Raw genomic sequence first — 26,812 nt, 5'->3', positions numbered from 1 at the left:
TTATGTTGTCTTGGTTAAGTAAATAGTATCATAAGCAGAGAATTTGATTGTTGAAACTGGCTAGTGCATGATATGTAGTAAATTAACTTAGAATCAATGTGCTCACCACCTTATCTATTTAGGACAATTTTTTAAAGCAGGTTTGACTTTTTATAACTGAGGTTGCTTTAGCATAATTTTGAAAGCACTACATTTACTATTCATATTTGTTTGACTGACACGATCAGTTTTCTTAAAAGTTATCATTTACAACCATTTCAGAAATTACTGAACATGTGTGAGGTAACTTTATCTCAGGAGTTCTTAGGCAAAGATGGAAAATGCAGGCAAATAGTTCACATAGCTTTCCAATATTTCAGCCTCTCCAAGAATAAAATGTTCACTGAAAAGGATGGCATGTAGTCTTTATTAGAGGGTGGAGTGTCTTGTTGCTAGATTTTGATTTAGTGTTTATGAAAAAAACAAACCAGGGTAGTACCTGTTACTCAGAGTGTTTCTCAGTTAGACAGGGAATATGTTTCAAGTCCAAAGAAATATAAAACCAAAGCTTCAGTCAGGCTTTTAAACTGAGGGTTCCAAATGCTTCCTGCACCTTGATTTCTAAGATACATTAACAAGTAAAAGTTATAGGTTTATGGAGAGAAAATTTGCATCAGTTTAAGAAGAAAGCTCATCCAGCAAAGATTGTGTTTTCCCACCAACAGTAATTTTTTTCTATTGGTCCAAGCTCCTCAGAGGGTATCCTTCATGGCATGAGATGGTAATTTATCAGTTGATTACTTTGCTATTCTGTCAACTCCTGTGTCATATCGGCTGCAGGGATTAGCAACATGTCCAACAACAGAAAATTCTGCAATATTACATCTATTGCTAAATCAGAGGGTAAAGTGCCATTTACTGGTTTACCAACACCCTCAAAACAGGGCTGCTTGTGCCTTTAAGTAACTAGTCTTAGATTCATAGATTCATAGACTGTAAGGCTGGAAGGGACCTCAGAAGATCATTGGGTCCAGCCCCCTGCTTCAAGCAGGAAAGATAATTGGGGGTCAGGTGATCCCAGCAAGGTGACTGTCTAGTCTCCTCTTGAACCATTCCTGCAAAGAGGAAAGGCAGCAGAAGGGTTGGCAAGCCCTCCTGGCTTCATAGTTTCATAGTAGCTAGGGTCAGGAGGGACCTGAACAGATCATCTAGCCTGACCCCCTATAAATGGCTTAATAGGGACATTGCGGTCCTCTTAAAAAAGAAAAAAGAGGTGTATGCACAGTGGAAGCTAGGGATGGTCCTCAAGGAGGACTATACAACAGTGGCCAGCACTTGTAGGGAAATGATCAGGAAAGCCAAGGCAGCGACAGAGTTTAAGTTAGCTACAGGAGTCAAGCACAATAAGAAGTCCATTTTTAGGTATGCAGGCAGTAGAAGGAAAACAAATGGGAGTGTGGGAACACTGCTTAACACCTCGGGACAGCTGGTAACTGATATTCAGGAAAAAAATGAACTCCTGAATGCCCACTTTGCTTCTGTATTTCACCAGACCATGGGGAAAGCCAAGCGAGATAAGGCTCATAGGGGACATGCTGGGACTGACAGACTCACCACTATGGATGCTGAGTGGGTGCAATATCAATTAGAAAAGCTAGACATTTATAAGTTAACGGGACCAGATGAACTTCATCCGAGAGTGCTGAAGGAGCTGGCTGAGGTCATCGTGGAAGCCCTGGCAAAGCTCTTTCAGAATTTGTGAGGCATGAGGGAAATCCCTGAGGACTGGAAGAGGGCCAACATTGTGCCCATCTTCAAGAAGGAGAAGAGGGACGACCTGGGCAACTATAGGCCAATCAGCCTAACCTCCATTCCAGGGAAAATCCTGGAAAAGCTCATTAAAGAATCTATGTGCGATACGCTCACTTAAGGTAAGATTTGCATGAGGTCATTGCATGAATATGAGCTGTCAATAAGAGACGGTGGTCAGCAGGGCAAACAACATTTGTTTTTGTTTTTTAGGATTTTTTTCCAAACATTTTCTATCATTGTTACTACTGTTTCAGATCCATTTAGCAAAAATGGATTCAAGACTCTGTTGACTAGTGATATTTTAACTACTATGTGCTCTGACTCTACCCTGAGCAGGGTTAGGCTACCTGGTGATAAGAATACTGGAACTGCCAGCACCCTGCTTATAGCAGCACTTTCATCTTCATTACCACCGGTGGACTAGCAGTTACAAGAGTTAGAATTTGTTTGGTATTTTTAGGAGAAAAGGGTAGTGTAAGTAGTTTGTATAACAAATAGTTTTAAGCCGTAATGCTGTCATCTTTGACTTCTATTGATGTTGCTTATATATCTTTTGAAGAAAGGCACTGGAGAGGAATATGAAGTGGCATTATTGCATCAATCCTTGGTGAGATGAGATTATTCTGTTGTCCGTGTTTGTTTAAAAAACCCCCCCAAAATGTAAATATCTCAGCTTTCTTCCCCCTAGGGTAAGTTATTGGACTAATAACAAAAGTGCTTAGCCACTCTAACAGCTCCATACTAATACTTGCACAATTCCATTTTTTAAATGAAGCCTATGTTTGTTCACAGCTCAATGAACAATAAATGTCTGAAATTAGGCACAAATGAAAATTATTCACAATTCCAGAACTAGAAAGGACTTGAATGTATTATATATTTAGAATAGTGGTCACCAACCAGTGTATCTTGATCCACCAGTAGATCTCAAAGCCTCTTGGAGTCAATCCGAGGCTGGGGGGCTGAGTGCCTGTGTGCATACGTGTGTGTATCCCAGCCCAGCAGGTCAGTCCGTAGGGGAGGGAAGGGGCAGGGGCTAGACTGAGGCCCCTGCGGTGAGGGACAGTGCCGCAGAGGCAGGAGCAGGGGTAAGTTGAGTAGGGCCCCAGCTGAGTGGTACTTACTTGCTGGGGGGGCGTTCCCCCCAAATAATTTTTTCTCCCTCTTCCTCGATCTGTCCCTCTCCCTCCCTCCCCACAGACTTACCTGCTTGGGGGGGGGGGGGGGGGACAGGGTGGCAGCACACAGTAGAACTTGGGTTGCTTTTAAAAGCCAAAGGCGATCTCCTACTTAAAAAGGTTGGAGACCACTGCTTTAGAATGATAAGGATATCCTGATTCCAGCAGATGTAGTTAAAATGGGTAAAATATTCAGCCTAAAATGGACAAGCATAGTAAAAAATTATGAAGGATAAATGAAGAACTTGTCTAAATCTGAGTAGCTGAAAAGTAGGTGTAATGATCACTCTGCTGGAATTGCACGTGTAGGAGGGCAAAGTGTGTATGTATAATATATGTATATGTGCTGGAAAGAATATTGTCTCTAAAATAGTTCTTCAATATCTTTGTTTTCCCACACATTCTCTGCATCAGAGTAATAGTGTATAGTTTTTCGTGTATTACATGTTATAAAGCACAGGTCATACAGCTGTATCTTACAGGAATGGTCTTTTTAACAATAGTCCTTTCTATGAGAAATACTTTTGTGCAAAGAGCAGAGCGAGGACTACAGATTTCCTAAGTCTTGAAATACTCTTTGGGTAGGACATATGTGGAACATAGGCCTTATATTCTTATAGAACTGAATTTTGGTTTGCGATTTATATTAAAGGAATTTCTTTAAATTTTAGTTACATGAAGCCTTTTGTAGAGGCATGGGAGTGGTGGGGGGGTGGGGGTGGAATTACATGCAAAGGTCCTGGAGAGACTGCTTATGTTTTTTCTGCCTTTTCCCATGTAAATCTGTGAGTAGTAGAAAACTCTTCAAGGAGGGAAGTAGGGCATGACGCTGATTTTTGTTTTTCAATACACAAGTAGTGTTTGTATCTGTTATAATAATTTCTACAAAACAAGCTCCAATAAGTGACTAATGCACAGTAAGTGAATAATGCATGGATGGGTCCAAATGCACAATGACTTTTAATCTTTAGATAAACTGGTTCAAGTCCATGCCAGATCAGTAGTCATTACCAGGTGGCAACTGCTCAGTAGAAGCCTATTTAAAATAAATTGCTTGTCTCAGTTTAGTTCTTGCCTGACAGGTATCAATACCAGCCCCCTCTGACCCCCCCTGAAAAACCCACCCAAAACAAAAAACATTGCTGTAGGCCCTATCTGGTACACTTGGTATAACTGGCATGGGGAAGCCAAGGATTGAATTGGTAGGCTGTCAGAACTGTTGCTATGCCTTCTAGAAACAGTCTCCTTTGCCTGGTTTGAGGCACATTGACAGTGCAACACAATAAACTTGTATAGCCTCAGTTTATGCTATTCCTCTTCTGTGGCAAGACACCCTACTTGTTAGCCAGCAACTTTTGTGAGCACTAAAGTAACTTTAAAAGGAAAGGTCAACTTTGACACAGCACTTCAAATTAAGGAACTGTAACTTGAGAAAACCTAACACCTATTAACAATCACTGGTTTTTACTGTTAGCCCTGCCTAACCAGTCCAGCTGAAGAATATGAGCTGAGTGAGCTAATCCACGGAAACTGGCTACTAAATTTCAAGTTATTACACCTGTGCAATCCTATCAAAGGGCAGAGATTGTATAGGTCTCAATTCAGGTAAAATCTATACACAGTGGCCTGCACAGGTATAGCTGGAGGCCAAATTTGGCCTGCAGAATCGTACTGGTGCTTACTCACAATGGGAGAACATAGCATGATTTTCAGAGCCCAGTCTGAGTCTAGAGGGTTGGCAAATTGTGGGGCAGAGAGGAGATGGAGGGAAAGGGGAAATCAAAAACTCTTTTTACTTGTAGCTGAAGCTAGTTCATCCAGAAATCTGAGATAAAAAATAAACATGAATTATTCCAACATTGTTTTTATAAATGTGTTTGTGCTTGGAGAGGACATTATCATAAAATGCCTAAAAATATATCTTAAAATCTGGAATACCAGTAATATTAGTTCACAATCATCATGAAAGGGAAACCTGGAAAGGTGACCTGTAATCAGTAAAAATGAAGTGATTTCTTTCACACTACTATCTGATGGTAAATATGACTCATTTGATTTATTGACTCACTTCTCATGGCCAGATAATGCTGTATTCATTTTATCTATCGTAAGAGGCAATTATATGATTTTATATGGTTTTATTACAGGCTATTTACCTATAACTCAAGGTTCAGAGTTTTATTTGTAACGGAATTCTTTTCTGGTCCCAAATTATTTCAGTTGATACTTCAAGTTGGACACATTAACTAGAAAAATATTCTGCCCTTATTCTATGACTCTCTGGCACAGATTTCAAATGCATTTGTTCCCAATATTACAACAATCCATCTTTTAACATAGCAGTTTTTCGTAGTTTCTGTTTGTGGTCTTAGATTTTCCGTTTAGCAGAAATGGGCAATCCATGCATTCTAAAGATTGTTTTTCTTTTAACTTAAGAAAAAAAAAGATAAATGATAACCCAGTTACTTTAAGAGATTAAAACTGATTTGTGATCCTTCGTGATCCTTTCAATGCTCACATGCTAATCATTCCTGGAGGAGATCAAGGTGATCAGTGAAGGGCCATCCAAGTGATTAATAGGTGATCTGTGAAGGGCCATCCTAGACCATAACCTGGACTAATATTTGAAAGGTGCTGGGTAACTTGTGGTAACAGCCCACTGTGGATAAGGCAATATGCTTTGAACACCTGATAAAGCTAGAGCCTTAGGATGTTTGCGAATAGAGTCTCTACAGTTAGTTCTCTCTCTAATGAGAGAAAAAAATCCCCAATCTGACAGAAAAATGGAGTCCCATTTATCCCATTACTAAGTTAGTGTTGCTACCTCTATGCCTCCATGGGTATATTGGCAGAGCCCCCAAGTGGAGCTGACACATATGCTGGCAGAAGGGGTTTTCTGCTGGCATAGTTATACCACCTCTTTGAATGATAGAAGGTAAGCTGTTGGCATAGTGGTACCCACACCAAGGGTTTTGCTAGCTATTTCAGCTAAAGGGTGTGATTTTTTTTGTACTTTCAGCCAACATACCTATAGCCAGCAAAATGTTTGCAGTGTACAATAGATCTAAGCCTGCAGAAATGGGCCCTATCATAACTTTCTGTATTAAAAAAATCATATTATCTCTAGTTTGGGAAATCATATTCCTAATACAATTCTTTGTTTTTTAATTTGAAAGAGAATATGGATATTCAATACTTCATTCAGTCACTACATCAGTGGCTATCACATTATAGAGAATTGTATGTACAAGTTATTAGTCTCTTGAAGAGGCTGCCACCCTTAAAGTAAATAGACTTCTGGTTTGAGAGTCCTTATCTGTCCTCAGAGATAATGTTTAACAGAGAATACAAACATAGGCTTTGTTTCCATGCAAAATTAAATAATAAAAAGAAAGGTGCACTAAAATCCTTTTGCTGCATGGTTTACAGAGGATGGGGACTGAAAGAGTATAGAGGCTTTCTTTTATCCTTCCCATGCACATTATAGGATCATAGTGTGAGAGGGCTCTAAATATCATAGGGGGTAGGGGTGGGGGTCCCCCACAGGGCACATCTACACTCAATTAATGCACTTTAGGTAATGAACATTAAATCTAGTACCTCCCGGTGCCTATACATGGGTGCCAAGGCTGCTCCAATGTATTGGAATTCCAGTGTGTTAAAGCACACTCCATTAATCAGTGGCAATCAGCAATTGCCACACTCCAGCAGCCTCCTATGTCTAGTGTATCAGTGTCCCCACACTTAAAAATGGTGGCAGGGGTACTTGAACTGAAGTGCGTCAAACAAGCTTTAGTTCAAGCGCCCCCACTGCCATTTTCGAGTGCAGGGATGCTGATACAGGAGATGCAGTGGCCCCCATTCCTAAATCTCAGTTTATTAAAATATGAAACCTTTTAAACTTTATTTCCTCTTTATTTCTTTACAAAGAAGTAAAAAAAATCCTTTAGTGGCTGACTTCCTTCATTTCACCAATCTTTTCCCATCCCCATTTCCTTTCCAAGTCTCATTTCATTGCCCACCCCTATCCCATTAACTCTTGGCTTTTTAGCCTCATGTTCCTGCCCCCCATCTTATTTTTCACACACCCCTCACCAACCCTGTAGTGGCAGTTCACAGCTGTAGCTCCCAGTCAGGCCCTTGCTTGCTAGCCCTCTAGTGGCAAGTCACAGCTGTGCAGGAGGGGGACAGTAGGAGAAGGTTTTTAGCCTTAAGGTGTAACTGCTCCAAATTCAAGCTAGCACTAACACTGATCAACATTTGAGCATCTCAAAGTGCAACATGTTACAAGGCCCTCAGGGCAAGGCAGGGTAGGTAGCCAGGAGTCAGGTTGAAGGCGAGGCTGAGCTAGGAAGCTGAAGGGTCAGGAAGATCATGGAGTTGGAGGGCCAGGTGTCAAGTAGCTGAGACATGAGGCAGAGAGCTAGTTGTGGCACAAGCTGTGAGGAACAGCAAGGCAATCTGAGTAAGGATAGAGCTCTGTTGCCTAGACACTTCATTTTCCAGGTAAGAAGTTTATATTGAAATTGGAGGGGGTGAAGGGTTAGCTGACCCTGCTCGGCCACCCTGGAAGTGTGCAGATCGAGGTTTCTGGCTACGTGTGCTCAGCCTGGGTGGTCAGCTGGGCAGATGACAGACTGGGATGTGTGTTCATGTTGGGTAGACTGAGGCCCCAGGTTTGAGACCATGAGTTGTCATTTCCTGCTTCCTTCTCCACCCCCATGGCAAGGTTGGAGGGGTGTTTGCCTAGGTTTTTCTGGTTGGTCCTCATAAAATTTTCTTAACAGATCAGGGACGTACATGTTTTCCATCGGTTTCCATATGTGTTCCTCCAGCCCCAATCTGCAAAGTAATGTAATTTCCCTTGTCTCCATTTTGAGCCCATCCCTTCCAAGTATTCTTCTTTGCTGTGAACTATTATGGGAGGTGGAGAATGTTGGGATTGCTGTGGGAGTGAGATTTCTATACAGTGCTTGAACAGGGACATGTGAAATATCAGATAGATTTTTGTTGTTGGTAGAAGTTGCAGTTCAGTGTTACCAGATTGACTTGTTGGGCAATATGGAAGAGGCCAATATATCTGTGATCCAGTTTCTGTGAGGGCCAGTAGGCGCAGAGGTGTTCAGATGATTACCAAGTCTTCTGTCCTTCTGAGCTGGAAGGTCCCTGGTGATGATATTTCTGTGTTTGTTGCTTGTATGCCTCCTTTGCCTTTTCCAGGTGGCCTCTTGGACCTCCTGCATATGTTGTACCCAGTCCATGGCTTTGGGGCTGTTGGAGTTAGTAGGTAAGGCAAAATGTAACTGGGGGTGAAACCAGTAATAAACAAAGACTGGGCTTTGCCCAGGAAAGGCATGTGTGGAGTTGTTGTAAGTAAACTCCGTGAGTATTAGCAGGAGGACCCAGTTGTCCTGCTGGAAATTAAAGAATCACTGGAAGTACTGTTCCAAAATCTGGTTTATTCTTTCATATTGGCCATTAATCCAAGTGATATGTGGATGAGAGCTGAGCACATACCCCTACCAGGGCCTTGCACTAAAACTTGGAGACAAACTAGGACCCATGGTCAGATGTTTTGCAGCTGAGGGGGCAAACTGTGTTATCTAACCATAAGTAGATAATGTCTTTGGCCAAGGCCAGACCTGCACATGGGACAAAGTGGGACATTTTGGTTAGTTGATCTATCACTGTTAGAATCATGGAGCACCCATTTAATCCAGGCAACTTCACAATTAAGTTCAGTGAGATAATGGACCATAGTTGAGGGGGAATGGGAAGAGACTCAAGGAATCCAGAGGATTTGTGTGTAGGCCTTTTGGTGCAAGCATTGTGGGTTGCTTTGGTATTGGGGATTTAGGGTGACCCCAAGATGGCCCCTGTTTCATTTTCCCTGACTTCTCCTTCTGGGGCCCATGGTCAGCTTGTGTCCCAACTATGAAGGCACAGTTTCTGCCACTGGCATTGCTCCCATTCTATGGTGTTAGGTGCCAGTACCCAGCATCGACTTGCATGCGTTTGAGGGTAATAGGATGAGCCCTGGAGGGATAAGGGTTAGGTTTCTTTCCTCCCTGCCCTTGTGGAGGCAAGTGTTGATCTGGATGGCTAGGTTTATGAAAGCATTGAGTCCTGAGGGTGATTCCATCCAGGCAAGCTCATCCTTAATTTTCTTCTGTAGTCCCTGTGGGAACTGATAAAGTAGAGCTATCTTATCCTCTGGGTGTCTGCTGCATAGCAGTGAAAGGGGGGAGCATATGCAGAGACAGAATCTTTTCCTTGATGCAGGGACTGTAATGTGATTTCCACCATCTGAGCCTATTGAACATGGGTCATTGAACATGGTCTCTTGAGGAACGCTTCCTGATTTTGGAGGACCCAGAGTATTGTATTCCATGAGGGGTCAGCCCAATTCAGAAGGCTTACAAGTTTTGGGTTGGGCTACAAACAATAGGTGGCATTGAATGAGGAATTCCACAATGTGCTGCCAGTTGCCATCTCAGGTAGTGGGAGGGGTGTGCAGGGTGCCATGGGGTGAAGCTGACATGCAGCAACCTCGCCTAGAGATCTGACAGGCCTCCTTACGCTGGTGCTGCCTAGCCTTCTGGTGGTATGTTGCCTGGAAGTGGAGGAACTGATTCTCTGCTAACAGCTATATCTGATCTTCTGGGATTTTATAGGCAGAGGCCAAGTGGGTCAGCTGGCCTGGCCTAGCCTGCCCTGCAAATTCCAACCCTCCTCCCCAAGTTGTAGCTGTTGAGTTGAACTGGTCTGAGGGCCCTGACAAAGAGTTAGGTTCTGTGCTGTTCCTTCTTTGCTGTAGTCAGCTGGGCAGCTGTGAGCTGGGATGAGCAGCGGTACTGGGCAGGTTGAGGCCCCAAGTTGAAGGCCACAGCCTGACACATTTCTTCACATTAGGAAGAAATTCCTGATAAAGTTTATTTTAATCTATCAGAAAAACATATGATGAGATACAAGGGCAAGAAACTGAAGGTAGACAAAATCAGGCTAGAAATAAGATGCACCTTTTTAAACAGAGCGAGTAATTAATCACTGGAACAATTCGCAGGAAAATGTAGTTTTTCCAACTTGTGATGTCTTTAAATGACTTCATATCTTCATAAAAAAAATTGTTCTAGCTCAAAATGAAGTCAGAATTTATTGGGAGAATTTCAATTGTCTTTCCAAGTTTAAAAAAAATATGACTATTAGCTTTTCACACTCCTTTTCCTCATTATTTTTTTTCAGTCTTAGATGTACGTGTAACTGATACTTGTTAATTTTGGAGAATATAAATTTCACTTTGTCATATCCTTCTCTTTATCCAAAATATAAGTGGTCTTTAAAATACAGTGCATCTCAACCAGATGGAAACGTTTGAAGATTTTCAGGTCTGGAATGGAACCTTTTAGTTTATCTCATTTTTGCTTTTGACCATTGCTGCTATGAGATTTCAGCTGGGGTGTATTAAGGCCTGATTTTTATAAAGTCTTGAATACTCCTTCTCTGAAAATCAGGTCTCTTTAGGAAGTTTCAAGTTGTCCAAAATCACTAGTTATTTAAAAAACTGCTGGTCTCTTATTTGAATATCACCTGTGCTTCCTGACTCTGGGACTTGTTCGCTTTGTGTAAAATCATTTACAGAATGTTTATGACCCAAAATCAGGTTTGTTTCACAAGAGTTCATACTTGAGTGGGAATTTCAGGTCCACCCAAAACTCAAGAAAATGCTGGCAGAACTTGCTCACTCCAAAAAGAACTATTCCTTTGGCAGTAGATTTTAATACACAAAATGTTGATTTACATAAGTTAAGTCAGGCTAGGGAAATTAAATTGATTCGAGAAGAGACAGGGGAAGATAGGACAGCATCCAAGATAAGCTGCTTGGAAACCTGTATTTTACACAGGGGCTGAGGGAGGGAAGGGAATGAGGGAGACTGATGGAAATGAAAATAGCACTTCAGCTAATGGTATCAGCATAGGACTCTACAAAGCACTGCTCTTTACTGTATTTATTTTACTGCTGAGAGAGTGGTTAATGTTCAAACTGTTAGAGGTTATCATAGTCATTAAATAGACTTTATGAACTGGGTGTATTCATGTTTTTTGAGTCAGTATTTCCTCACCAACACTTACTAGGCAAAATCCTGCCCTGTATTCCAGCGTGTTTATACTGCTCCACTGTTGCAAAGCTACTTCAGCTCAGCAGATCCAGCCCTCACAGGATCGCCTATTGATAATGGGATTCTCATTTGACATTCCAAGATATTTGGGTCACTGACAAGATGCTCAAGTTAAAGGAATCAGCTAGTGCTAGGATACTGGATTGGTGCAAAGCTGGCCAATCTTTTAGCAACCTTTACTAAACTATGCTGAGCAGATTTTGGTGAGGTTCTGGCCTCTAGGGTATAGTCTCTGCCTAAAAAGAAATGTTATTATTGTTTCAAACTTGCTACAAGCCCTTTAACTTAGAGATGGGTCCTGGCTACACAGTTCCAGTTTCAGAAATTCAAGGGTACTGAATTTGGGAGTTTGCTTGGGTCGTTTCTCCATTTCTGTGAGATTGCCTGCAAATACAGAAATTATGATGTGAGTGAGTCAGCACAAAAGGGAGTGAATTTTTCTTGTAACTAGAGGGACATGGGTGAATTGGGTATAATAGTATTCCAGCTCCTCCTTGAAATCCTTCCTACTGTTTCAGCTCAAACATGCATACTGACTACCTACAGCAGTGGTTTTCAATTTGTGCTCTGCAGACCCCTGGGGGTCTGCAGACTGTCTAATGTGTCCATGAAAGATGACTGTGATCAAAAATATGTGAATACCCAGACTTACAATTCTAAGGGGTCTGCACCTCCATTTGAAACTCCATTGATGAAAAAAAGGTTGAAAACCACTGACCTAGGGTATTCCACATGATGAGATGTTCAGTACAGTATTCAGGTGTAGTCATTGGGAATGGTTTAAAGGCTTGCTAGCAGAAAGCAGATGGCACAGGTTAGGCTTGAAAAGCCCATCTCAACATAAACAGGGAAGGAAAAGGAAGAAGAGGGGAATATTTTAAAAGGTAAGGTAGGAGAGCAGTGTGTGCAGAGGAGGACATCTGGGAAGTAGAGAGAAGGAATGGAGCAGAGGAATGAAGAGGTGGTGAAGAGAAGTAGATTGTAGAGAAGTTGGGGAGTGAAAGAAGCAACGAGGAGGGAACAGGAATGGACTAAAAAAAGAAGGGACAATGAAATTCAGAAAGGAGTTGAGATCTCTGCTCCCTCTTGCCTATTGTAGGACTGTCTTATGTTGTGGTTTTGTGAAAGTATTTGAAAAGATAATAATTGAAAAGGTAGACCAGTATAGCCTCCTTCCTTACTGTACTTTGGGGGAAAGGAGGGGCCTCTTAATATGCACAATACCTACTCTCTCACATCAGAATTCCTCATACAGTATAACCTTTAACGCAAGATATAGAAACTTTAAAACTGGTAGCTGCCTTAAACACACTTCTTGGATGCTATTTTCCTTCTAAGCTTTATCATGTTTATTGCTGCCACATCTTTTTCATAACAAGAAAATTGGTAAATTTCTGTTTGACAAACTTGATACCAAAGCTTTCTTGTAGCAAAGAGCAGAAATAGAAGGTGATGTAGGGTATTTTTGCAGTTGTACTTTACATCCAAAGCAAATAATGTCTTATTTATTATAACTCTTCCGACAATACTCCAGGGTGTTGTGGTACTCCCAGAGATACTTCCTGGGTTTATGTAAGCTTATTGGTCACCTATCCTGCTGAATGAGTATACCTAGGTGTAATGGGCTATGTCCTTAGACAAGGTGGTGATGGAGCCCCCTGTCAGCCAAGTGGCTCCTGCTCTGCTTTGGTTCCCTAGACTCATTCCAGCTCTCTCATCAGCCACACCTTGCTGGAATTGTTTAACTTTAAAAAAGGGAGGCTGCCCAGGCAGGTCCCAGAATGACTTCTAGTCTGCTGTTGGTCAGTGCACTAGCAACATTAGCCTTATGCGTCAATTTCATGGCCTTTAGCCACACCCATACCTCACCAATATTAATAGTTAATGTTTGAATGGGTCCTAGTCCAGCATACAGCCTTCTCTGGCCTCTGTGTCTTTACATCCCAGCAGCTTGCGGCCCCAGTTCAATATACAGCCATCTCCAGCCTCTGTGTATTTTTAAGAATACCAGTGGGCTCAGAGCCTCAGTTCAATATGTGGCATTTTCTGGCCTCTGCCTCCTTCGACTAAATTGTAGCTTGTGTCCTGCCCTGGCAGGCTCAAACCTCCTTGTGCTTTCCTGGCACTATTGGGACCTCCACCTTCCCTTGTTAGTCTCAACTAGTCCACCAGTCATAACTACAATGAAAAGGTAAGCCCTCTGGCTAGAGCACAACTAGAAGCACCCAGGCTACCCAACACAGTTTAGCTCTTGGCAGACCCCCAGCTCCTTACTTGCAGTTAGCAGGGCAGTGGGGTTCCCCAACGGTCCCTCAGTCACCATCACTAATATGTAGAACCCCTTCCCTGGCAGCTTGTAGAGCCAGCCTCTTCCTACAGACTCAGCTTGGGTTATATATCCACCAAGCCATGCCTCAGGGAGTCATGTGCCTTCCTTTGTCCCACTGCAGGTGTCCTCTATTAAGTCTGCAGACCAGCCAAACTGCATAGTAGTTTTTCTCTTCTTCAGGCTGAACTCTGTCTTACAGTACTATTGCTGTGCTACCAGCATAAAATAAGTATTCTGTCTTGTTGCCTTGCTGCTGAGTCTCTGGCCCTGCACTGGATTCCTGCAGCCTATCAGTCCCTCACTGGTTAGCCTCTACTGGCAGCTGGTACCCTGCACCTGGGGCCCCCTGTTGGCCACTTAAAATAAGAGGGAGCCCCCCGCTTCCTGTTACACCAGGTAATTGATTTGCATAGACGTCATGATTTGCCACAGGCACTTTGGTAAAGTAACAGAAAAACGGGGGAGGAGGGGGTTGTTTGTTTTTTTTTAAACGGAAGCATAAATGGTTTAAAAAAGGAAAAGCGATCAGATACTTTGACAGAGTATGGTAAAACAAAACTGTCAAAACTCTTATTCTATGTTCAGACTACTACCTAGCCCTCATAAAAATTCATGTGAAAATCTCTTGCAATCAACTTCCCTGCAGTCACAGCTAGCTCCATCAACCTCCATTCCTTCCCTCACCAGGAGTCTCCTCTCTAGCCATCCCAATGGTCCCTGCCTCCAGCACTTTGCACACAGCCCTTCCCCCCCCCAAAAACAACAACAACAATGACAAAAACACCCTACCTTCAGGGGAGCTGGAGAATCCTTTAGAGTATTTCTGCCTGTGGATGGATCTATGACAACCCAATTGTTAAAATTTGTAATTGAAAAGTACCTCAGAATGGAAAAGGGGAAATGGGGAAAGGGAAATATAAAATAGGATTTAGCTTTGAAAGCATCCCTTAACTATGAAAGAACTGGAGTCAGAGAAGTATTGGATTTCTTCTTTCACTTTCTCCTTTGGAAGAAATTAGTCAACTTGTTACATCATCAGACTGAAATTCCTTGTCTGTGCAGCAATCTGAGTTGGGGTGGAAGCACAATAGGGTCGCTCACAGGAATTCTGTACAGGTACAAAATATTTTATATGCATCTGCATACAAATATGCAGGATGAAATCCTGGCACCATTTTGGTCAGTAGGACAAGGACCAGAGGATTTCACCCTCATCTGACTGGAAGTTTCAGTAAGCTTCACAGTAGTTATCTAGTTGGACTTCTGGAAGTACAAGAGTAGAAACCAGCAACATTATTTCCAAAGGGAACTGGGGAAAAAAATTACAGTTGCAATCAACTCACATCTCTAGGGCTGGGGACAGACATTCAAAAAGCCGGAGCCTAAGCTGATTCAACCTTTGCAGGTTACTGTAGCCTGCAGAGAGTGAATTGGTTTGTAAGAGAACAGACATGTGGGCACATGCCTGGAGTTGCTCAGGAGGAGTTAATTCCCACCTCCCTGTCTCACTGTCAGGGACCTGAGCTGGTAGCAGGAGGGGGAGGGACTTCCCCCACCCCCTCCCATGCTGAACAGCCATTTCTCTCCTGCCACCATTGCTCAGCAGCCCCTCCCCATCCTGCTTCCAGTGCTTCCTTGCAGCAGCCTCTCAGAGCTGGCACCAGCCTGTCCTGTGTCTGCTTTGCTGCCACCGCTGCCCCGTGGGGCAGCCCAGAGGTGGCGGTGACATGGTGGAGATACAGGGTAGCCCGGTGCCAGCTTCAGGTGGCTGCACCTGGAAGCACCAGCAGTGGGACAGGGAGGGGCTTTTCCCCAGCACTGAGCAGCTGTTTCTTTCCAGCTGCTGCTGCTCAGCCTTGGCAGGTGAGCTTGGAGCTGGTGTGGGGTGTGTGGGGTCAGGTCCCTGCCTGTCCCACAGGGCTAGGGCTGGGGCTAGGGCTGGGGCTGGGGCTGGGGCTGGGGCCAGCAGCAGCAGCAGGAGCAGCAGCAGCAAAGGAGCTGCTGTGGCTGGACTGTCAAGAAAGGCAGTCTCGCCATGGAGTAGCCCCAGCCCCGCTGTAAGCCCAGGGAGTGGTGCCTCAGCCCAGTGGGACTGAGGGAGCTGTTGGGGGCCAGAAAAAGCCCCTCTGCAGGCCAGATTCACCCAGTCTGCGGCATCTGGCTGTGCCCCCACCTAGCCGCTGGAGCAGTGAGGGGGAAACAAGCATGATGGGGCAGGAGCCCCTTCCCAGGGCGGGGGGGAGAAGGCATGCTGTGAGGCAAAGAAAGCGGCTGTGGTAGCAGTGCTGGGTGGGGGGGGAGGTCTGGCCCACTCTGGGCCCTGGTGCTGTCATGTGCAGCTCGCTGCAGCTCTGCCCACCCTGCAGCAGGGCCCACCGCTGGGAAGGGGCTTGTGCTGCTGGCCAGTATGACGGGCTGCTGCCCCTACCAGGGGCCTTGCCCCCACCCGCTGCAGTGGCTCAGCAGGGGCACAGCCAGCTGTAGGGGCCCTTGGGATGGAGTTATTTCCCTTCCTTCCATCCTTCTGCAGAGGGGACAGCAGGGGCCTATTCCACCACATGGAGCCAGTCTCCCCTCTATCACAGCTGCCAGTAGGGGCAGAGGGGAGACTAACCTCTGTCCCTGCCCCCTGTGCCTCAGCGGCCATGGTGCCCGGTGCTGCAGCAGGAGCGGGGAGTAACCGGGAGACCTATCTGGCAGACCCAGGTCCCTGACAGTGGGACAGGGAGTGGGGAATTAAACCCTCTCCGGCCAGACCCCTGCCCCTGACTGTCCCTGCTTCAACTGGGGACCAGAGGGGTGGGGTCAGCCTGCCTGGGCTGGAGCAGAGATTCTAGCTCAGAGAGCACACTGGCTGGAGGCCTCTGGTTTATCTTAAACCAGCAAGGGGTCTGGGACAAACAATGCATAAACTGACTTGAGCCATATCAGTTAAGTCTGATACTACATTCAACCAGGTTTATCTTAAATTGATTTTGACCATTTCCAAACTGTTTTTTGTGCACTGAATGCCTTAGTTTCATAGTTTCATAGTAGCTAGGGTCAGGAGGGACCTGAACAGATCATCTAGCCTGACCCCCTGCCACAGGCAGGAATGAATGCTGGGTTTACCAGACCCCAGACAGGTGATCATCCAACCTCCTCTTGAATTTGCCCAAGGTAGGGGTGAGGACCGCTTCCCTGGGAAGTTGGTTCCAGATTTTGGCCACCCTAACTGTAAAATATTGCCTTCTGATCTCTAACCTAAACCTATTCTCCATCAGCTTATTACCATTGTTCCTTGTCACCCCAGGTGGTGCTGGGGAGAAAAGGGCTCTGCCTATTTGCTGTTAATCTCCCCTGATGAGCTTGTAGGTAGCCACTAGGTCTCCCCTCAGCCTCCTCTTGCTGAGGCTGAACAGGTTCAAGTCCTTTAGTCTCTCCTCCTAGGGCCTGTCCTGCTGCTGGCCACATCCCTTTTGAAGTGCGGTTCCTAGTACTGGACGCAGTACTCCAACTGTGGCCTGACCAAAGTTGCATAGAGGGGGAGTAACACTTCTCTGGACCTGCTTGAGATGCACCTTTGGATGCATGACAAGGTATGGCTGGCCTTTCTGGCTGCGGTCTGGCATTGGCGGCTCATGTTCATCTTGGAGTCAATAATGACTCCAAGATCCCTTTCCGCCTCTGTGCTTTCAAGAAGAGAACTCCCCAGCCTGTATCTATGCTGTGGATTCCTTCTCCCAAGGTGCAGCACCCTGCATTTGTCTACGTTGAACCCCATCCTAGTCTCATCTGTGCACTTTTGTAGTCTGTCTAAATCTAGTTGCAGCCTCTTTCTCCCTTCAAGTGTGTCCACTTCGCCCCACATCTTAGTGTCATCTGCAAACTTGGACAGTGTGCTTTCCACCCCCTCGTCCAAGTCGTTGATGAAGATGTTAAATAGTGCGGGCCCGAGGATCGAGCCCTGGGGTACCCCACTGCTCACATCTTGCCAGGCTGAGTACAACCTGTCCACCACTACTCTCTGGGTGTGCCCCATCAGCCAATTTTTTACCCATCCAACTCTGTAGGCATCAATGCCACAGTCACTTAATTTATTGATGAGGATGGGGTGGTCTTCTTAAGGTCTTCTTAAAGTCTAGAAAGACTACGTCCACAGCGACACCATTGCCTACAGGTCTGTTCTGTTACAGGTTTGAACTACTTTCTGATCATTTAAATAGGTTTATGTGTAATGTCAATCCCTAGGCTAGTTATGTAACTGCACAAATACCTAAAATGGCATGGCGGTTTTTGCCCTAAGAGTTAAGGGTTGGTAAATTAATCACATGTAAGTGGTAAAGGCCTGAGTCATGCGGATAATTAGTGTCAATATACTGTGATATATCATGTATTCTCAACAAATACGTTTCACTTTACAAGAAAACTTCTTCAGGAAAGGTTAAAAAAAGTTATTCATTATATTTTTACTTGGCTTACCAGCCCTGCATATCAAGGTTTTATATAAACAATAACAGTTGGACTATCAAATCATCGAATCATAGAAAATTAGGGTCGGAAGGGACCTCAGGAAGTCGTCTAATCCAATTCCCATCCCAATCTTTATGCAAAACTATTCAATATTAAAAGATTCTTAATATCAACTGATATAGTATTTCTCTCTATAGCTGATAATGTTTTGATTTTTTTATGTCTAATAAGTCAGAATCCTATACATCAAGAAATGAACTGTTTTATTAAAGAACCTGGAGAATCTCCCATTTCCTGAGGTTCCAGGGGCCCAATTTTTAGTTATCAAGATGCTGGACTTATAACCTGTGACTGATCCAGAATTTCATAGTATTATTCATTCTGTCTGAGGCAAGTGCAGTTTATAAGGGAGGAAGAAGAAAACCTTTTCTGGCAAGTTATTTATGTTTATTTTAAAACTCTTTGAAATGTCTCAGGGGTTTGGAATGTTAGACATTATCCAGTGGAGAATGATTTGTGGTTAAAATCACAGGTGAGGCAATTGAAAGCATATTATAAAGAGACAACTGACACACCTTGCCTATATGGGGGTACATCCAGAACCCTGAATCTAAGTCTCCCTGAAATCTAGGGTGGATGACGTATATGTCTGAATTATTGGGAGTCAGCCTATCCCTGTCAATGGAGAGCAGGGTGTTTTAGCTGCAAGTGTACAGACTGAAGATAATTTTCCCATCCTGGTCCAGTTGTTGAAATATAGTCATATGGTGGCTGATTTAGTCAATCAGGTTAATAAATGTCCAGTCTGATGCCACAGTGAGGCATGATTGTTCATTTTTTTTCCAAAGTCCTGATGAGAAATAGTTGATCACATTTTCTGACCAGAGGAAGATTTAAAGTAACAAAACATATTCTCACCCATGTCATTTAGAATGCAATGAACTTCAGCTTTTATATTTTAGAAACAATAATTGCCTACAGGAAAACAAATCCCCACAAATATTTCAGTTTTGTACCCCAAAAAAATAAATAAAATGATCTTGACTCAGATTGTCCAGTGAGCTTTGTTCACTTTACTCAGGTAAGTGGGGTAATCTGCCCTGCTTAACAGGTAAAAGTTGTGTCAGCTTCCATCCGGTTGATGGTTCTCCAATGCCATGAGGCCCTGCAGCTGTTCTAAGTCCAGGGCCATGGGGTACAGAAAGAAAAGGAGCTGGGTGAAACATTGGAATTTCCATTCTACATGAAATTCTATTTTCAAAAAAAGTGTCCTTGCTTTCAGGATAAAAAAATCAGACTTTTTTTTCAGAGAAGAAATTTTAAAAAACTTAGGAAAGAAATTTAAATGTTTGGGCTCATTTTTTCTGACATGAATTTACCTGCTGCCTTGTGTCTTGAGGAGCTTCTTGCCCTTCTGATTCCCAGGATCAGCTGACAGAGTGCCCTGAAAGGGAAGTATCTTTTGCTGTAGAGCTGGGAAACTGGATGCTGAGAGCCCTTGCATCATTTCAGAATGCAAACTGACCTGGAACTGTAGAACATGGGGATCCCAGCCTCCAGGCAGCTTGATTTCCAAGACTGGCTTGGAGCTGTGGACTGTGGAAGGCAAGGTTCCCCAGCACCTCACTCGGTGATTTAATGGGAAAGCAGGCAGGTTTCAGACATCAACCTGCTTGTACTTTGATGGAAGTTTGTTGCAACTGATGTTTCCATGGGACATTTTGATTTTAATCAGTTATCATTTTCTGATGAGCAAACATGTCCAGTCCAATTTGACCACCTCTATTAGGGGGCACAAACAGATCCCCACTGCTTTTTTTCCCTTCCCCGCCTCCTTTGTGTAGTAGAGCTCTGCCCAAACTTTGAATTAGTTGTTTTTGTGCTTTTGCCAGAGAACACAACATACTAATTCATCAGTTTGCTTAAGTAAGATGCAGCTCATTCTGTAAAGTTTGGATCTACTTCAAATCTCCACAAGGGTGAGTGGCTTGGGGATTGAAGGTTTGGAACCCAACCTACCTATTGGAGCCACTGAGAGTATGGACTTCCATGAAGTCTGGAGATGATCAGACCCACAATTTACTTTGTTTTTCATTAACTTCAGTTGAAGGCACACATTTGTCATTCTTCCCTGACAAGAAATCTATTTAATGATCGAGCTTGGGAACTAAGTGATGTAAAAGTCCATTCTTTGCTTTTGAGAAACTGATGTTTGTGACTAATATTTGCTCTTGAGTTTTAACAATTTTTGTTTGTGCTTTGACGTACAGAAATGTATGTGTTATGCACATATCTTTCATCTTCGTTTCTGAATACAGGAACAAATGAAATAAATAAATAGTTGTACGTGTTTTTTTAAGTTTGTTTCCATCTGACCTGTCTGCCTGCTGTTATTTTAATTTAATCTGCATCTTATGTCATTTGAATATGAAAAATGCATCACCTGATTTTTAAAATCTTTTACCAGGAAATTTCAAAGTTTCCAGACAAAGACTATACAGTCTTGGGGGAAGGTGGGATCACCCTAAGTGGAGGTCAACGAGCAAGAATCTCACTAGCAAGGTGAATATTTTAGCATTTGAATGGTTGACATTTTACCTTTGGAAAAAAAAATATGAAAAGTTTAATGAAATGTGGTCAAATTATACCATGAAGGAATTTATGTGGATGATGCCTATTAGTTTTAGTGGAAACTGAATTGTATTATCTGAGATCAGAGTTTTGCCTTATGATGATATAGATACACCTATATATTTATTAATTTAGTTCTAATAGTTTGATATCAGAGACACTCATTGGTTCAGCCAAAATCAAAGATTTGATAGTTAACTGAAAAAGCCACTTTGAATCAGAGCATTAAGTATGAATTTCCATAGTGCCAAAGAAATGTTTGTCATGGAAGATAGAAATAAGAAATATTCTAGTATCTTCCTTTACTACAGTACCTATCACCAGAGGGTCTTTAACAAGTTCACATATCAAATGATTGAAAGATTATAGTCTTTCCATTTTCTTGACATGCAAACTCAAGTACAGAATGTATAAAGCCCATGTTTTAAAAAATACGCTTGCTAATTTTAGATGTCTAAATTTTTGGACCATGATATGGACCATTTTTGAACCATGATATGGCCAGGGATCAAAATTCAGAGCAACTGAATATCTGCCACTAAGTAAAATCAGTGAGAGAAACGAGTAAACAACACATTTGAAAAGTATAGTTTTATGATCTCATTTCAGCCTTTCCAATTGAGTGGATGCTTCTGAAAGTTCTACAGTAATAGACTAATTGATATATGTAAGCTGATCACATAACAGTAGATAGATACATTTAATCAAAGGCCTTAAGCCAAAGTTTACTTTAATATTAGTTCAGTTAATTAAAATTACTTGATCAGGAAGTAAACAAAGCAACAGCCACTAAAATACATAGATATTAAAATAGATCATTGTGGAAGTAAACTGTTCTGATGGGATGATGGTACCAAATGCTGTATCTCCAGCAATTTCTGGCAGTGGCTCCCTGTTTCATCCTTTATCTGGGGGAGTCAGAGAAGTGGTGAACTTGCTTTTTAAGGTGGGGAATCTGGTCTGCACCACCATTCAGTGAACTATGATATATGATTTAGGAAGTAAAGCAAGTATTTTCTCCAGATAGTTCATTAATCTTCCAGCTTCATGTTAGGTACTATACTGAAAGTGGTTTCCAAAAGGTGTAGGGGGAAGTTAAAAGCATTAAGACTTACACAGTTATTTAGAATTAGTGTTATAAAAACAAGATCACTGGAACCTAGTGGAGCAAAGTAGTATGGTAAAATAGGCAATTGTCCGTGTGTTTGTGATTTTGTGACAGGCTGTGGCTGGCTTTTAAAGGGATGCCTGTAGGGGATGGGGGTCAGAAGCTTCCTTTCCTTTAACTTTTACCGAGGAGACAGCTACAAATGCAGTGTCTGCACTTTGAGTACAAAGACTTATCACTTCAAATATCCCTGGGATGCAAGGCATTTCAAAAGAAGCAGGTCCAAGCTCTATCTCTTCTCTGTACCAGCTATACAGTGCTTTCTAGTTATTCAGTGCTATTCCTCCGGCAAAGAGACAGCATCACTTTCTCAGGGCTGTGCTTTAAGGATTCAGTTAAGTGATGGTCCTCTCAATAAAAAGTATGTTGTGGAAGACTTTTTATTTCTTACACATACTTAACTTATTTCTCCTCATTTAAGACAGAGAGACATCTATTCAGTAATAATTGCATTCAAAGAAATATCATATGTGTTAAAAGAGGACCAAAGCAGGCACTCCCAAAGTTGCAAATGTTCTGCCTTGTGGCCTGAAAAGATCTAATCCAGTAGAGGGGGAAAGAGAGAATTCTGTGCTGTTCTTTAGTCTTAACTTTCATGAAAAGAAGTTTTAAGCTTTTGCAGCTGTGAAGAAAACCACCTTCACGAGGTAAATCGGCAGACAAAGTTCTTTGGGTAAATGTGATATCTTTTATTAAACCAACTAAGTAGTTGGAAAAATTGTTTTTTACAAACTTTCAGGTGCAAATACCTTTCTTCAGGCGTAGGGAGAGTCTGCTGGTGTTTATGTGTTCTCTTGGGTGGAATAGAAGCTTAAGCCAACATGCACAATGCAAATGCGTGGCGGGGAAGATCAGAGGGGATAGGAGTTAATAGGTGTGGGGAGGAAGAGGGGATGTTGATCAGTGATAAAATGTAGCTGGTAAAATGTAGAGAGGTTACCTGGGGTTATCAGGTGACAGGCAGGTTATAATGTGCCATAAATCCAATGTTTCTATTTAGTCCATGATTTTTTGTATTCGGTAGATTTATAAAGTAACTCCCATCCTCTCTGATCTTCCCTGCCATGTATTTTGCGTTTTCACAGACCTGCATTTTGCATATTGACTACTGTCTGCTGCCTGATCCCCAGATTTATTTCCCCTGCTGTAGCAGTGGGAAGGGGACAAAATTCAAGGCAAACCTCCAATAATTAGATTCTACATCTTGGAAAATTGTAAGAAATGTATACATTTTCCATATATAGAATCTAAATATGGGGGGGGGGACGTATATTCAGAGTTGTCTTATGTTTAAGTAAATATGGTACTTTAAAGTGCTTTATGTATTCAATTTTGTAGTTGCTAATCCTGCAAGCTTTCCAGGCAACAGGGTGTGGCATAAACCCATCTCTCCATTGACTTCAAAGGGCTTTAGAGTACACCCAGAATTCCCATTAAAGTGGTTAGGTATCATGCACATAAACACAACCTTCAAGAACAGTTCTTAAACATGTATCTAAAAGCCAGAATAAAAAAACACAACAAAAGAAGTTGTGTAGATTCATAGATTCATGGAAAATTAGGGTTGGAAAGGACCTCAGGAGGTCATCTAGTTCAACCCCCTGCTCAAAACAGGACTATCCCCAACTACATTGTCCCAGCCAAGGATTTTTCTAGCTGGGTCTTAAAAACCTCGAATGATGGCTACTCCACAACCTCTCTGGGTAGCCTGTTTCAGTGTTTTAGTATTCTCCAAGTGAGAAAGTTCTTCCTGATATCTAACCTAAACGTGTTAAACTTTGCTGCAACTTGAGACCATTAGTTCTTGTTCTGTCATCTGCCACCACTGAGAACAGTCTAGCTCCATCCTCTTTGGAGCCACCCTTCAGGTAGATGAAGGCTGCTATTAAATCCCCCCCAGTCTTCTTTTTTCCAGACTAAATAGGTCCAGTTCCCTCAGCCTATCCTTATACATCATGTGCCCCAGCCTCCTAACCACTTTCATTACTCTCTGCTAGACTCTCTCCAATTTGTGCACATTCTTTCTGTAGTGGGGGGCCCAAAACTGGACACAGCACTCCAGATATGGCCTCACTAGTTCCAAGTAGAGGGAAAGAATTACTTCTATCCATCTCCTGGCAACACTCCTGCTGCTAATGTGGCCCAATATACTGCTAGTCTTTTTTACAACAAGAGCACACTGTTGGCTTATATTCAGCTTCCTGTCTGCTGTAACCCCCAGGTCCTTTTCTGCAGAGCTGCTGCTTAGCCAGTCGGTCCCAGCTTTTGCTTACAGGGAAGTTCATGAAAAATTACTGGAGTGTACCACATACCTAATGAGAAAAGGCTTAATTTAAAAGGGTCTTATAAACAGTTAATTTTGAACAAGGATTCCTTATAAATAGGTAGTATTTGTACTTAAGTCTATTAACTGGAGTTGTTTTGGGATAGAGTTTTAAAAATGTCCATTTAAAATGAAACTTAAATTGAACTGTTAGGTCTTGGTGAACTTAATTTTTTCCCATTTCCTTTATTTAGAGCAGTGTACAAAGATGCTGATTTGTATCTCCTGGATTCTCCTTTTGGCTATTTAGATATGTTTACAGAAAAGGATATATTTGAAAGGTATTGTATAGTTCCAGAGGTTTGTTTTTGAGAGTTCTGCCAAGTAGCGCAATGCAAAGCACAAAGACAAGAATAGATTTCCACATCTCTTCAGCACTGAATTTTATTAATACAGCAAAAATATAAAAGTGGTCAAGATGATAACTTTGGGTAGACATTTATTATGTTTAGCAATGATTTGGAACTCTGTGTGCAAAGCCCACTAATGATACATGCCTTCTTAAGTAAAAGGGATGCTATAGCTATGATTGCTATGGTTCAGATGTAATGTATTGTGTCTGCTATAATGCATGCACCTCAGGACACACTTTTTTATAAACAGTATATATGTGTAGCAAAGTGTTTATTGCATGCTAAGTTTGAAGAACTCAAATTTTTTCATGGGTGAAAGGATATTCTGTCCATTTTTTGGTAAACCCCAACAGAGTGGGCCACCTAAAAGCAGTGGCCAGTTGAATAAGAGATTGATTGATAGCAGTGGCAAGCACTTAGACCCATATGCGGTATCTGAGTCATGTATCATACAAAAGTGACACCCTGCCCTCTCTGAATCTTCCCAAGAACTTCTTTCCTTGTCTAGGGTCAGTTCTGTGTGGAGCAAAAAAACTTTCACATTGTGACAAACGGTAAATCTAAAAGTGGTTCAGCTGTGTTGCTGCTATCATGCTAGAGCTGGCCTGGGTATTTTAGGCAATAATAAATTCACTGGAAAATGCATTTTTCAAGAGGAATAAAACTATTTGTGAAATCAGGTAGAATTTGGTGAATAGTTTAGAACAAAAATAAAGCACTAAAATTTGTAGAAAAGATGGTATATTTTCTTTAAAACATTTTGATATTTTTTAAATTAAAATAATCAAGTTGGCCTAAATTAAAAAAGGGATTTAAGCAAAAGTTCATATGACCCAATAAATTAAATTAATTTTATTTTTGGGTCAAACAATGCTATTTTGAATCAATCTGAATTGGTTTATTTTATTTTTTCAATATGACCACAGAACTGAAAGTACATTATTCACACAGCTAACTATACTGTCTCCATGCTCCTGCTCCTCTCACTTGCACTACAGGTAGTAGAAAAGGGGGATGGGGGGATACATATAGAAGCATATAGATCAAAACTAGAAATAATGTGTAAGCATGGAGAGAAAATACTGAGAGATTCTGTGATTTTTAAAAATAAAACATAATACTTGTTTTGTGTTTTTTGTAGTTGTGTTTGCAAGTTGATGGCCAATAAAACTAGAATCCTGGTCACCTCAAAGCTGGAACATTTAAAGATAGCTGACAAAATATTAATTTTACATGAAGGGAGCAGTTATTTCTATGGAACGTTTTCTGAACTTCACAGTCAACGCCCTGACTTCAGCTCAAAATTGACGGGATTTGATGCTTTTGACCAGTTCAGTGCAGAAAGAAGAAACTCAATTCTGACTGAAACCCTCCGACGGTTTTCTGTTGACGGAGATGGGGTTGGCTCACGAAATGAAGCAAAGAAGCAATCTTTCAAACAAACTTCAGATTTCAATGAAAAAAGAAAAAACTCCGTAATTATTAATCCACTTAATTCTAGCAGAAAGTTCTCTATACTACAAAAAAACTCAGCACATGTTAATGGGATAGAAGAAGGTCATGGAGATCCATCAGACAGAAGACTCTCACTAATACCTGATTCTGAACAAGGAGAGGTAATTCTGCCTCGCAGCAATATACTAAACACAGGTCCAGTGTTGCATGGACGGAGAAGGCAGTCTGTACTGAACCTGATAACACGCATTTCAGTTATCCAGGGCCAAAGCTTTTACACAAAAGGGAAAGCACCAATACGTAAAACATCAATGATCACCGAGTCAAAACTGTCTTCTGAGATAGATATCTATGCTAGACGTTTGTCTCAAGGCAGTGTCCTGGAAATAAGTGATGAAATTAATGAAGAAGATTTGAAGGTATGTATACATTTGTATTTGTACACTCTATTTTTGATGAGCTTCTTTAACACTAGTACAGGATAATATATTCTTACTGAATTTTCTACCTGATGCTCTTGGTCATTATGCCTTTCTTATCTGTCGAGTGTTTATTACTTTTTCTATCTTACATACAAAGTTTTAATTTAAACAACTTTTATTCATTTGAACAGTGTTTCTAGAAGGATTTTGTTGTTGAAATATTAAAAAACAGCTTTCTGGCTGAGCTTAGATTTTAGAACAAATCTTTTAAATTAATTGAAAGACACCTCTTAAGACTTTTATTAAAAATAATTTTAACTTATGCATTGCTATTACCTTGTAAGATTGATTATGTTTAAATACAATTTGAAACAGAACTACAGAAATTTGTTTTTTAAATAATTATCAAGAATAGAAATTTGTAAGGATAACTCGCAGAATAAAGTAAGCTAATTGGAGTATTAGCTATTTCAACATGCAATAGCGTAACTGATTAAAGCAAAATGTTTATCATTTCTTATTTAGCAATAAAA

The 26,812-nt window shown here is 41.9% G+C and overlaps 1 protein-coding gene across 1 annotated transcript in view; it reads left to right on the top strand.

The window, feature by feature from the left end:
- The window catches only part of CFTR (CF transmembrane conductance regulator), a 151,656-nt gene that overhangs the window by 61,398 nt on the left and 63,446 nt on the right, over window positions 1-26,812 (top strand). Inside the window, exons 12-14 of the mRNA XM_019491251.2 lie at window positions 20,395-20,489; window positions 24,244-24,330; window positions 25,544-26,276. Coding sequence (XP_019346796.1) covers window positions 20,395-20,489; window positions 24,244-24,330; window positions 25,544-26,276 — 915 coding nt within the window. The remainder of the gene's footprint in view (window positions 1-20,394; window positions 20,490-24,243; window positions 24,331-25,543; window positions 26,277-26,812) is intronic.

The sequence above is a fragment of the Alligator mississippiensis genome, chromosome 4, assembly GCF_030867095.1.
Source record: "Alligator mississippiensis isolate rAllMis1 chromosome 4, rAllMis1, whole genome shotgun sequence".
NCBI classification, from domain to species: Eukaryota; Metazoa; Chordata; order Crocodylia; family Alligatoridae; genus Alligator; species Alligator mississippiensis.
The sequence above is the reverse complement of the archived record's forward strand: the minus strand, read 5'-3'. Positions and strand labels throughout refer to the sequence as shown.